This window comes from Calonectris borealis, chromosome 15 (genome assembly GCF_964195595.1).
Source record: "Calonectris borealis chromosome 15, bCalBor7.hap1.2, whole genome shotgun sequence".
NCBI classification, from domain to species: Eukaryota; Metazoa; Chordata; class Aves; order Procellariiformes; family Procellariidae; genus Calonectris; species Calonectris borealis.
In genome coordinates, this window is record NC_134326.1 from 3,041,926 (window position 1) to 3,054,101 (window position 12,176).

General features: G+C 67.4%; 2 protein-coding genes across 4 annotated transcripts; one reads left to right on the forward strand and one right to left on the reverse strand.

Moving 5' to 3' along the window:
• Positions 1-2: 2 nt before the first annotated feature.
• On the reverse strand, positions 3-6,227 carry FCHSD1 (FCH and double SH3 domains 1). 3 transcript variants are annotated; one of them, XM_075164018.1, is made up of 19 exons: positions 6,123-6,227; positions 5,703-5,800; positions 5,399-5,444; positions 4,464-4,537; positions 3,634-3,778; positions 3,421-3,557; positions 3,288-3,351; positions 3,052-3,180; positions 2,732-2,854; positions 2,555-2,650; positions 2,366-2,473; positions 2,153-2,257; positions 1,737-1,967; positions 1,573-1,656; positions 1,300-1,456; positions 957-1,162; positions 745-841; positions 613-668; positions 3-454 (listed from the first exon to the last, which is right to left on the reverse strand). In XM_075164018.1, the coding sequence occupies exons 1-19, from the start codon at positions 6,141-6,143 to the stop codon at positions 389-391; spliced, it is 2,043 nt and encodes a 680-aa protein (XP_075020119.1). In that variant the 5' UTR covers positions 6,144-6,227; the 3' UTR covers positions 3-388. The 3 variants fall into 3 exon arrangements, with proteins under 3 accessions (XP_075020119.1, XP_075020121.1, XP_075020118.1); XM_075164020.1 differs by lacking the exon at positions 613-668; XM_075164017.1 differs by having other exon boundaries at positions 2,366-2,650.
• A 3,603-nt stretch (positions 6,228-9,830) lies between these two features.
• On the forward strand, positions 9,831-11,980 carry LOC142088486 (proteinase-activated receptor 3-like). Its single transcript, XM_075163858.1, has 2 exons — positions 9,831-9,927; positions 10,956-11,980. The coding sequence occupies exons 1-2, from the start codon at positions 9,831-9,833 to the stop codon at positions 11,978-11,980; spliced, it is 1,122 nt and encodes a 373-aa protein (XP_075019959.1).
• Positions 11,981-12,176: the final 196 nt, after the last annotated feature.

The window sequence follows — 12,176 nt, forward strand, 5'->3', positions numbered from 1 at the left end:
GGCAGAGTCAAGTGGTTTTATTGGGGCACAGCCCCCCCCCGCCTGCTCCCGCCTGCGGGGAGACGCCCGGGGGGCAGGCAGGGCCCCGGGGTTGAGCCCCCCGGGGAGCCAGGGCTGCACCGGGGGTGCAGGGGCGATGCCAGGCAGAAGGCTGGGTGAGATGGGGCACGGCCATGGCACCGAGCACCCCGATAAAGGGGCTGCCAGGATGCCCCGTGCTCTACAGGAACACAAGCGGCGCTGGGCAGGATGCGGCCCCCGGAGAGACCAGCTCGGGGTACGGGGCAGCGCCAGCCCCTGCCGCCGGGACAGCGGCCCGCGGGGGTGCTGCGGGTTCGCTTGGGCGAAGCTTTTTGGGGAGCGGGGAGGGACGGGGGCACCCACGGGGTCAGCTGAAGTGCAGCTCGGGGTCAGGCTCGGGGGCTCTGCCGGGCGGCGGGGGGGGCGCGCGGAGCTGCGGAGAGAGGAGAGGAGATGCCGTGCCCACACGGCGAGGCCGCTCGCTCCCCTCCGGACCCCCCCCCCCCGAAGCACAAGGGTGGCACCGTCCCCCGTTATGGGAGGGCTGGGGGCAGGTTTGGGGGGGCGCAGCACCTCTGTAAGGGGGCTTACCGGCCGGAGGCGGGTGGCTGCCAGGTCCGGAGAGCTCTGCCCGCTGCCCGTGCAACCTGGAAGGGCCCGGCCGCTCAGCCCAGCTCTCCGCAGGCCCCCCCAGCCCCTTTCCCAGGTCCCCCCAGCACTCACCTCCCAGCGGCGTTTCGGGAGAGGGGCTGGGGGCCAGGCTGGTCCCGGGCACAAGGCCAGGAGGGGAGAAGGGGGGTGGGGACGGCGATGGCAGCTCCTGCGAAGACAGAACCAAGAAGGGTGGGAACAGCAGGGAGGGCGTCCACCCACCAGCAACCACGGCACAAGATGGGGGGGCTGCCCCAGGCCGAGGGGACCCTCCGGCCACCGACCTGCCCGGCTGTCCCCTGGCCCCCGGTGAGCTCCTCCACCACCAAGGAGGGGAAGACGCCGATGCGGCCATCGAAGTCGCCCGTCCAGAAGCCGTCGTCCACCTCGCTGGGGGCGCGGGGCAGCACCCGGATGATGGCCCCCTCGGGGAAGCTCAGCTCCTCGGGGCTCTGCCCCTCGTAGTCGTACAGGGCTCGCACCAGCCAGGCTGCGGGCAGGATGGGGTGGGGGGCTCAGCACCCCCCGGTGCTGCTGCTGCTGCTGCTGCAGGGGCTCAGCATCCCCCGGGCACCAGCCCCATGCATCCGTCCCCCTCCCCAGGGGAGGTGACACCCCGGCACCCACCTCCAGGCTCCAGCACCAGCTCCGCGGCCATGATGCTGGAGAGCTGGCGGTGCAGGGCAGAGGGTCCTGGGGGGCCAGCCCCGGCCCCCGCCTCGCCGCCCAGGGACAGCAGGTACTTTTCGGGGACGTAACCGACCTGGCCCGCCATGTTCCGAGCCTGAAGGGGCAGAAACCGCGTGACCATCCCAGCCCCCGGGGCGGGGACAGCCCTGGGGACCTCCGAAATGTGTCGTCCCCCGCCCAGCCTGGAAGGGGGGCTCAGCCCGCTCCCACCTTCACCCACTCCTCCGCGTCACCGTCCTCGATGACCTCCAGCTCCTCGCCCTGGGTGATGGACAGCTCGTCCGCCCGACAGCCCTGCAGGGGACAAAGCGGTGGGGAGGCTGGGGCTGCTGGCCCGGGCGGGCAGGGCGGGGGGCCGGCAGCCGTGGCCGTACCTGGTACCCGAAGATCACCCGGCAGGTGTAGGGGTAGGTGCGGGCAGCGGGGCCGGGCTCGTTGTCCTCATCCGGCTCGTCACTGTCCTCGTAGTCGTCGAACTCGGCCGCATCCAGCCCCGCAGGCGCCTCCTTGCCCGCCCCCACCATGGCCCCCGCCAGCCAAGCGTCCACGTCCAGCCCTGCTGCCCGCAGCAGCGCCAGCCGTGCCTCTGCCTTCACCCGGCTGACCTGGGGGGGACATCGTCAAGGCCTAAGGGGACACCTACGGGGTGGGGGGACAGCCCCAGGTCCCCCGCTTGGTTGCCACAGTGGCAGAGCATCCCCAGCCACCGCACCTCCCCGTCCCTGCATCCCCCACCCCGGGGGTGACAGACCTCGAGGCCACCCCCGAGCCTCCTGCTTGGGGGACCCACCTCCGCCTTCCGGATGTTTTCCCTCGCTTCTTCCATCCGCCGCTCCACGGTGGCCGCCTCTGCCTCGGGGACCTGCTGCCGCCTGGCCTCCAGCCGCTGCAGCACCTGGGTGGGCACCCGCCGGTCGATGGGAGCTGGGGTGGGGGGGGGGAGCGGGCAGGGGAAGCCCCTCCTTGAGCCCCCCTGTGCTCCGTGGGGAAGGACAGCACCCACCTCCTCGCTGTGCGCCTTGTTTTTGTGGTCCCGAGCCACGCGCGTGGCCCAGCGCCGTGCCTCCTTCTCCAGGCTGGCCCCGTCGTCCCCCGGCGGCAGCAGGCACACCTGGGCGAGGACAGGGGGGCTGAGAAGGGGCAGGCTGTGCGGACCCCCCCCGCCGCTGTAATGTCCCCCCGCCCCACCTACCTCCTCCACCCCAGCGAGCTGGAAGTGCTGCTCGGGGGCCAGGGCGAAGGCGGGGTGGTCCTGCAGGAAGAGGAGGAGGTCCTGCTCCCGGCACACCTGCAGCAGGGGAGCAGCGTGGGGCCGGGGGGCTCGCCCGTCCCCTCCTGCCCCCCCTGCTCCCGGGATGGGTGCCGTTACCTGCACGGATGCCTCCGCAACGCCCTGGAACCAGTCCCGCGTGGCCCGGCAGGTCTCCACCTCCGTCCGGCTGGCCACCGACAAGTGCTCCCGCAGCCGCTCGTAGAGGTCACCATCCAGCGCCTGGGGGAGAGCAGGTGGGAAACCCCCCCCGGCACTGCCTGCACCCCCCCGGGGAGCATCCCTGACCCCCCAGGGCAGCCAGACCTGCCCCCCCGCCAGCCGGACCCTCCCTGCTGCACCCCCTCGCAGCGGCACAGGGGAGATGCTTCTTACGGGACCCCGGGGAGGGGACACGGGGGGGTCCGGGCAGCTCCTACCTGCATGGCGGCGGGCAGCTCCACCCGCCGGTAATGCTCCAGGTGGGCGGTGGCAGACACCAGGGCGAAGCCGTACTCGTTCTGCACCCCTGCAAGCTGCCTCGAGTGCTCGGCCAAGCGCGCCGAGAACTGCGGGGACGGGGAAAGCGGGGTTTGGCGACGGGGTAGGGGCCACCAACCCATGTGTCCCCGCATCCCTGTGCTTGGGGACCGTGCCGGTCCCCTGCGCTGCTGACCTTGGCGCTGAGTTTTTGCAGGCTGGCCTTGGTGTGAAATATCCTCCGGTCGCTCTTCCGGAGCCTGGGGAGGATGGACGTGAGACCACCCCGCGGCCACGGCAGCCCCCCGACTGCCGTCCCCTCCGCTCACCGAGCCTCCACGTCGGCTGCCTTGTCCTTGGCCACCTCGCTGCTCCTCTGGAGGTGGGTGAACTGCTTCTTCGCCTTGTCCAGCTCCTTCACCGTCTCCAGCAGCTCTGCTTGCGCCTTCTGCAACCGCTCGATGCCCTGCAGGGAGCGTCAGCTGGAGGGGGACAGCTGTCCCCCCCGCCCGGGCACAGGGGACATGTCCTCGCCCCAGTACCTTCTTGAGCATCCGCTCCTTGGAGAGGCGGGCGCTCCGGGCGGCCTCCGCGGCGAGGGCGCGGTAGCTCTCCGAGGCGGTGACACGGACCTGCCCGGCGTGCGCGGTCCCCTCGATGACGCCCTTCCAGACAGCGACCGCGCTCCTGCGGGTGTGGGGGTTAAGACAGGGCAGGGTGCTCTCCTGCCTCCCTGCCAGCTTTCGGGGATGCCTGGCAGGACAGCCAGCACCCCCAGCCCCCACGATCCCCCCCGAGTCGGGTACCACATCCTTGGGGACATCCCACCCAGGGCTGCATCCCTGGGACACCCGAATGGTGTCCCAGGTTGGCACCAGGCATCTCCCAGTTGGGAGGGCCATGGATGGGCGCAGTCAGCCCCAGCCCTTCGTCCCCATCTCTGTCCCCAGCCCCTCGTCCCCAGCCCCTTGTCCCCATCCCTGTCCCCAGAGCCTCATCCCCAGCCCCTCGTCCCCAGCCCTGTCCCCGGACCCTCATCCCCAGCCCTGTCCCCAGACCCTCATCCCCAGCCCCTTGTCCCCATCCCTGTCCCCAGACCCTCATCCCCAGCCCCTTGTCCCCATCCCTGTCCCCAGACCCTCATCCCCAGCCCTGTCCCCAGCCCCTCATCCCCAGCCCTGTCCCCAGCCCTGTCCCCAGAGCCTCATCCCCAGCCCCTCGTCCCCAGCCCTGTCCCCAGCCCTGTCCCCAGACCCTCATCCCCAGCCCCTCGTCCCCAGCCCCCAGCCCCCTGTCCCCAGCCCTGTCCCCAGTCCCTCCTCCCCAGCCCCTCCTCCCCAGCCCTGTCCCCAGCCCCTCGTCCCCAGCCCACCTCGAGTCGCCGGCCTCGCCGCGGCCCCGCTGCCAGTCTCTCTTCACGAACTGGCTCGCCAGCCTCTGCAGCGCCTGCAGACAGACCCGTCACCACCGGCACTCCCCAACCCTACCGGGCACCCCAGCACCCCGCCGTCCCGCTCCGGGCCTGAAACTGGCCTCCCCCACACCGTCTGCCCACCCCACGGGTGTCCCGAGAGCAGGGGGGGGACACACCCCACGGTGCTCGGCGTCAGCAGAGACCCCATCACCCTCCCTGTGCAAAAACCTTTTTGGGGAGCAGCCACCACCACGAGAGGACCCCCCCGCTGCGGCTTTTGGCACAGAGGACGGTCAAGGGGACACCAGCGAGGGACACCGGCTGCAGAAGCAGAGTAGAGGAGCCACCAGCGAAGCCAAGCCCAGCATGTCCCCAGCCCTGGGGGGACGGTGCCCCCCCAGCCTTGGGGGGGAGAAAGAGGGAGCAGGGTGGCATGGTGCCCGGCTGCAGGAAGGGGGGGACGCATCTCTGCTGCAGCGTGTCCCCAAGGGATGCTGCGGGGACATCTCACGGAGCAAAACCAGGCTCTGACATTTAAAAGCAGAGCCCTGCGATGACCCAGCAGACAGCAGAGCCTGGCGGCTTCCTCCCCGCCGCCTGCTTTTCCCTCCGGGCCCCCAAAACACCCGAGGTTTGGGCCATGCTGTGCTCAGCAAAGCACCCCTGCGGGTGCCCTAACGTGGCCGGTTCCCCCCGGCAGGGAAAATGCTGATCCCATCTGTCACCGGCCTCCGTGGCCGGCACGGAGCAGCGAAGCCCCGCTTTGCTGGGATGAATTCCAATGCTGCCCATCGCCTGCCTGGGGCCGTGCCCCACGCCAGAACATCCCGCGTGGGAAGGACGGGGCTCGGTGCTCGCGCCTCCCCGTGCCATCGGTCCCGAAACCTCCTTACCTGCCCGTACTCCCTGTCGATGGCGGCCCTCTGCTTGCTGTAGGACCTGCGGGGAGAGGGCACGCGGGGCAGGCGAGGACCCACGCAGGGGGGCAGGGATGGGCCACCCCCGCCACCACCCCGCACCGGGATGTCCCCATCTGCCCACCCCGGCGGGTGATGGAGCCCACGACCTCGAGGCGGCAGGCTCAAGGTGAGCCGTGCCTGGCAGGCTGGCCCCCGCCCCACGCGTGGGATGAGCTGGCCGGTCTCAGCTCATGGAGGGGGGGAGGGAGGGTAACGGGGACACGCGTGGGGACCCTACCTGATGTCCTCCAGCAGCTCGGCGTCCCGCTGCTGCTTGCCCTGCAGGCCCGAGAGCTGCTCGAGGAGGTGGACCCGCACCTCCTGGGTGAGCTTCACCTGCGGGACGGCACCGCTCAGCGCCCGGGGACCCCTGCGGCCCCGGCCGGGCGGGGATGCGGGGGGCGTGCGCTGCCCCCGCCGGCCCCGGCCCCGGTCCCCGCTGCCCCCGCTCCCCGGGTGGTGCCGGCAGCCACCGCCCAGCCGCGGCTCCGCTTCCCCAGCCCCGGTCCAGGTCCGCCGGGGGCGACTCCCGATCCCCGCTGCAGGACGCGGCCCCGGTCCGCCGGCACCGATGGAGGACCCGGTCCCATTTCCCCGGTCCCGATCGCTCGTCCCGCTGCCGGGACCTGTCCCCGTGCCCCCCCGGCCCCAGGCTCACCTTGCGCGGCGGCGGCTGCATGGCTGCGCTCCCCCGGCCCCGCTCCCGGCCCCGGGCCCCGCCGCCGCCCCGCGTGTGCGGAGCCCGGAACTGCCGGGACCGGCCCCGCCCTCCGCGCGGCTCCGCCCTCTCCCGGTTGACCCGCCCCCGGCAAGCACCTCCCCCGGCAAGCACCGCCCCCCGGCAAGCACCGCCCCCGGCAAGCACCGCCCCCCGGCAAGCACCGCCCTCGGGAAGCACCGCCCCCCGGCAAAGCACCGCCTCCGGCAAGCACCACACCCCGGCAAGCACCGCCCCCGGCAAGCACCGCCCCCGGCAAGCACCGCCCCCGGCAAGCACCGCCCCCGGCAAAGCACCGCCCCCGGCAAGCACCGCCCCCCGGCAAGCACCGCCCCCCGGCAAAGCACCGCCCCCGGCAAAGCACCACCCCCCGGCAAGCACCGCCCCCCGGCAAAGCACCGCCCCCGGCAAGCACCGCCCCCTGGCAAGCACCGCCCCCGGCAAGCACCGCCCCCGGCAAGCACCACACCCCGGCAAGCACCGCCCCCGGCAAGCACCGCCCCCCGGCAAGCACCGCCCCCCGGCAAGCACCGCCCCTGACAAGCACCGCCCCCGGCAAGCGTCGCCCTCTCTCGGCCCGCCCCTTTTCTCAGGAAAGTCACGCCTTGCGTCTGACAAGTACCGCCCACCGGCCCAGGCAAGCCACGCCCACCGCGGTGCCACGCGCGCCGCCTAATGGTCGGTGCTGCGCGTTCTGCTGGAGCGCTGGGACACGGGGACGGGGACACGGGGACATGGGGACACAGGGAGATGAGGGCATGGGGAGATGGGGACGTGGGGACACGGGGAGATGAGGGCACGGGGACACAGGGACATGGGGACACAGAGAGATGGGGACATGGGGACACAGGGAGATGAGGGCACGGGGAGATGGGGACATGGGGACACAGAGAGATGGGAACATTGGGACACAGGGAAATGAGGACACGGGGAGATGGGGACATGGGGACACAGGGAGATGAGGACACGGGGAGATGGGGACACGGGGAGATGGGGACATGGGGACACAGGGAGATGAGGACATGGGGACACGGGGAGATGGGGACATGGGGAAATGGGGACATGGGGACACGGGCAGATGGGGAGACAGGGACACAGGGAGACAGGGAGACACAGGGATGAGGACATGGGGAGACAGGGAGATGGGGAGACAAGGAGACAGAGACACGGGGACACAAGGAGATGGGGACATCTCCTGGGCAGGGGGATGTGGGGACATGGGGACATGGGGAGTGCTGGGGCACGGGGACACCGGAAACACTGGGGACCAAGTTCTTGTGCGTGAGGACACACAGGGCACTGGCCCTGGGACATGGTGACACGTGGGGTGCCAGGGCACTGGTTCTGGGGCACAGGGAGATGTGGGGTGCTGGGACACTGGTCCTGAGGTGTGGGGGCATGTGGGGCAGCGGGGCCTCAGCCCCCAGGCACAGGGACACGTGGGGTCCCATGTCACATGGAGGACACAGAGCCCCTGGCTTGGCGGGACCCCGCCATGGGGACACCACACAGGTGTGGTGCTGAGCAGTGGCATTTGGTGGGGGACACCTGGAACCACGAGGGCTCCCCAGCCAGCCCTTGCCCTGTCTGTCCCCCAGTCCCTCTGTCCCTCTGTCCCTCTGTCCCCCTCTCATCCCCTTCAGCTCTCACTTCTCTTTCTGTCCTGCTTTTCCTCTGTCTGAGGTTCCTGCAGAGCTCGTGGCTCTCCCCGCTGTCCCTTTTGTCCCCTTCTTGCTCTCTCCCTGACATTTTTGGGGTCAGTTGCACACGTCCTGGTTCCCCTGACGCGTGTCGATGTGCAAGGCTGGGCCGGGGCTGTGTCACCGGGTCCGTTATTCCCCTCCACGGCCCCTCTGCTGCAGGAAGGAGCCGGGAAAATGGACCGGGGGCCACCCAGCACCCACTTGGGTGGCAGGAAGGGGACGGCAGAGTGGGACAATGCAGGGTGGCCCCATCTACGGGGTGACATCGGTTTGTCAGCCCGACCAAGGTGATCGATCCCTGGGGACGTCTGGTCCTGGCAGGGCTGGGCAGGCAGGGTGCCCCCTGCCCCCGGGGTGCTGCAATGGAGCCAGGGCACACGACACGGGGCTGGGAGCCGGCTGCCTCCTTCCTGCCCCACGCCTGGGGCACGTACAGCTCTACCTGCCCGCTGCGGTTCTGCGGTGGTGCCTTCACCCCCCGCCTCTCCTGGGCCGCTTGTTGATCTCAGAATTTCCCTTTGAAACCTCGGCCTTGGTGTACGGAGCCCAGCGGTTGAGCGCTCCCTGACCGTACCAGAAACCCCGCGCAGCCGAGGCTGGGGACGTGCTGCTGCTGCCTGGCCCAGGTGTCGTCCCCTGACACCCCCACCTGAGTCGCAGCTCAAGTGGAACGATATCGTTGTTACTGAAATTTGGGAATTTTGGTAACTACCACCTGGGACTGCGGCCAGGATGGAGATTTACGGATGACTAAAGCCAACGATCTTGCGAACCTATACACGGTGGTCCTAGGTGAGACCCTTTGAGCTCTCCCGGACCGCAGCGGGCTGCGCCCAGCATCTCCCTCTGCGTGGGATGCCTCTCGGAGCTCAGAACTCTCGAGTCAACTGCACGGGACCTGGGCTGAAACGCTCCTCGGCCGAAACACTGCTCGAGGCTCAACCCTTCGCCCGCTGAGAAATGCCAGGACATTTGATGTGAATATTTCACTGAACTCGAGAGGAATTTTTAACGGGTGTACCTTTGTATATTTTTCTTTGTGTCTCCGTGTGTGTGAATTGATGGAGGTACCCGTTAGCAAATATAGTTTGCTAAAATCTTATGGTCTATCTTAAACTGTGAATGAACCTTAGACTGCTGCTAAACACACCTAATCCCTTGGACATAAACCGTTGACCAGGCCTGGGACCAGGGGTAGATCCAGCCGCACCTAGACTCCACCAGGAGTTTAGAGAGCAAGGGGGTCTACTCTGAATATCATGACGCAACGGGAGGGTCTCCCTTACCCTTTTTGTATTAGACATTAACTGTTGTCTAAGTCTGAGACTAAGATTGGATCCAGCCGCAGCTGAGCTCCATCAGGAGTTTAGAGAGCAAGGGGGTCTACTCTGAACCTCGTGACTCAACTTTTACCCTTTCCATCCTTGGTCTCTGTATAAATCATTCCAGCTCAATTCTAACTCAATTTTCCTTTGTGTGCTTCATCCATGTAGTAAGTGGTAGAGTGAACCTTGCCACTGAACTCCGTCAGGTCGCGCTTTTATAAATTTCTATTAAAATGACTTTCTGCTAACACCTTTGATTGTGATTCTTTAAGCGGCCTCTAAACCACCCATTCGCGACAAGTTCACACCCATCTTTCAACGGCTGCCTTATGTCTGCTTCCTCCTCCCCGCAGCGTGCCGTTGCGTGCCGGCGGCTGGAAATCACCCCAGTCTTGGTGACGTCCCCTGGGTGCTCAGCGGCGGTGGCAGCGGGTGGTCATCTCGTGCACGGGGACGTGGGTGGGACGTGGGCAGCCCCTGGACGCGACACGGAGGAGAAAGAGGAAGGGTGCTCGTGGGGAGGGGGCTGGTGCCTGTCCTGCCGCGGTGACGCACTGTGGGGCCAGCCCTGTCTGTGGCATTTTTGCAGACCCAGCTTGCGCAGAGGCCACCCCGCAGAGATGTCCCGGCCGGTGCCTTCACCCCGCTCTGCTCCTGGCTGTGTCGCCCTCCTGCTCGGCTGCGCCTGGCTCGGCTCCGCCACCCAGTTCTCTCCAAGTAAGTGCCTTGGTGGGTCTGGGAGGTGATGGGGCAGGGCAGGGAGGCTTCGCTGGGACGCCCCGACATTGCGTCCCATGACACTTGGAGGGGATGTCTGGGTGTCATGGTGAAAGCTCAGGGCACTTCTCTGCTGCCTTCTCTGGGTGTCCACATTAAAAACCTACGTGAAGACCTGAAACCCTGCAACCCCTTCCCTTTCCGGCATCAAAAATCAGGTTACTGCTGTTGTAACCTGTATTTCTCCTCTCCCGCGGATACAGAGAAGTGGCAGAGGTTGTGGGAAACCTGTTGGATGTAACCGGGGTCCCCCGGGGCTGGGCGTCCTGGGAACCAGCTGGATGGAGCTTTTGGAGCCAGGGGTGACGCGCGGGGGAGCAGAACCCGGCTGCGTTTTTTGAGCAAGCCAGAAAAGGGATTTGATCGGGAGTTGTTTGTCTGGTGTCCTGGGACCTTCCTGTTCTTTGCTTTTGTTCTGAGCGTGCAGTGAAAAGCCTCCAACCGCAGGAGGACGGGGAGGTCTGTGCAGCCCTGGCCGCGGCGGGGGGCTGAGCCAGGGGGAGGAGGAGGCAGGAGCCCCGGTGGGACAACATCTCCCATCCTGGCAGGGGTGGCCACATCCCAACCCCATCCCGGCGTGGGTTTCCTGTCTGCCCTTTCGATCCCGTCGGGTTGCGGGGGACCCGTTGTGCTGGGCTTGGTAGGAAAAGGGATGTCGGCAGAGCCGCCTGTCCCCGCAGCGGCGCGTGGGAGCAGGGCCCGTCTGGGCTGCGGGCAGGGCCGTGGCGGCGGCGCAGGGTGAGCGGCGTGGACGGCGCAGGATGTGGCAGGGCTCTGGGTGGCGGGGTTTGCAGGATGCTAAGGGCTGCCATGTCCCGAGCTGCCCCCGCCACGGGGCAGGGAGATGACAGGTCCTGCATGTGCTGGCAGCTCTGCAGGGAGGGGTGACAGCTCCTGCGTGGTCCCGAGTGGGAAGGGGCAGTGGGAGGGGGCTCTCAGCCAAGCCTGATGCCTTGTGTCCTCCGCAGTGCGTGAGAAAGGGCGAGTCTTGATCCCCCTCACTCCCCAAGAAGAAGCCACGTGCCCCAGTGCCTCTGTGGAACCTTTTCTCAACAGCACCCTCACCACCCGCGTCCTCCCTGCCCTCTATTCCGTGGTGCTGCTCGTGGGGCTGCCGGCCAACGCTCTGGCCTGCTGGGTCCTGGTGACCAACTTCAGGAGATGTTCCAGCACGCTCTTCCTGCTCAACCTGGCCAGTGCCGACCTGCTCTTTGTCCTCCTGCTGCCCTTCAAGATCTCTTACCACCTCTTGGGCAATCACTGGCTCTTTGGGGACTACCTGTGCCGTACCATGGTGGCCTTCTTCTATGGGAACATGTACAGCTCCATCCTCTTCCTCACCTGCATCGGCCTGGAGCGCTACATCTCTGTGGTGCACCCATTCCTGTGGAAGGGCTCCAGCTGGATGTGGGGCAAGGCGGGCATCTGTGTGGGCATCTGGCTGGTGGTGGGGCTGGGCATGAGCCCACTGCTTTTGAACCCCCAGACAAGTGATATCTCGAGCCTGAACATCACAACGTGCCATGATGTCCTAGAAAAGGAGAAACACATGTCCCTCGTCTACTATTTCCTCTCCCTGGTGGGGCTGGGCTTTGGCTTGCCCTTCGTGCTCATGACCATCTCCTACAGCTGCATCCTGGCCCGGCTGCTGGCCAGGGGGAGACGCTATGGGCAGGTGGTGCGTGTCCTGGCCCTGGTCCTCCTGGTCTTCATCCTCTGCTTCACCCCCAGCAATGTGCTGCTCTTCATCCACTATATGCTGAAGGCCACTGGGTGCCACAATGTCACCTACATCTGGTACACCCTGGCCCTGGTGCTCAGCGCCTTCAACAACTGCTTTGATCCCTTCCTCTACTTCTACGTCTCCCAGGATTTTCGGAGCTGGGTCCGGGATGCAGGGAGCTGCTGCCCAGGGGGGCTCAGGACCTCGTCAGGGAGGGCCTCGGAGAAGGCAGCCCTGCCCCTGAGGTCCAGCGAGCAGAACCAGCCATAGGCAGGGCTGAGGGGTGCCAGGCTGTGTCCCCCTGCCCCAGGGAGGGGGGATCCTGTAGCTTGGTGCCCAGCACGAAGGGCAGCAGACATGGGCAGAAAATCCCACCCTGGATCTGAGGTTTGCTGGGACTTTGCCCCAGTTTTGCAGTTCCTCCGACGCTGCCGGCGCTGCCCCCATCCCATGGGTCCCCTGACTG

Bases quoted from the DNA above. Each gene is read 5' to 3' on its own strand.
- FCHSD1 (XM_075164017.1), bottom strand. From the start codon at position 6,143: ATGCAGCCGCCGCCGCGCAAG. The intron at 2,651-2,731 runs GTAACGGCACCC...CCCCTGCTGCAG, and splicing joins TTGCGGAGGCATCCGTGCAG to GTGTGCCGGGAGCAGGACCT. The intron at 669-744 runs GTGAGTGCTGGG...GGGCCCTTCCAG, and splicing joins TCCCGAAACGCCGCTGGGAG to GTTGCACGGGCAGCGGGCAG.
- LOC142088486 (XM_075163858.1), top strand. From the start codon at position 9,831: ATGTCCCGGCCGGTGCCTTCACCCCGCTCTGCTCCTGGCTGTGTCGCC. The intron at 9,928-10,955 runs GTAAGTGCCTTG...TGTCCTCCGCAG, and splicing joins CGCCACCCAGTTCTCTCCAA to TGCGTGAGAAAGGGCGAGTC.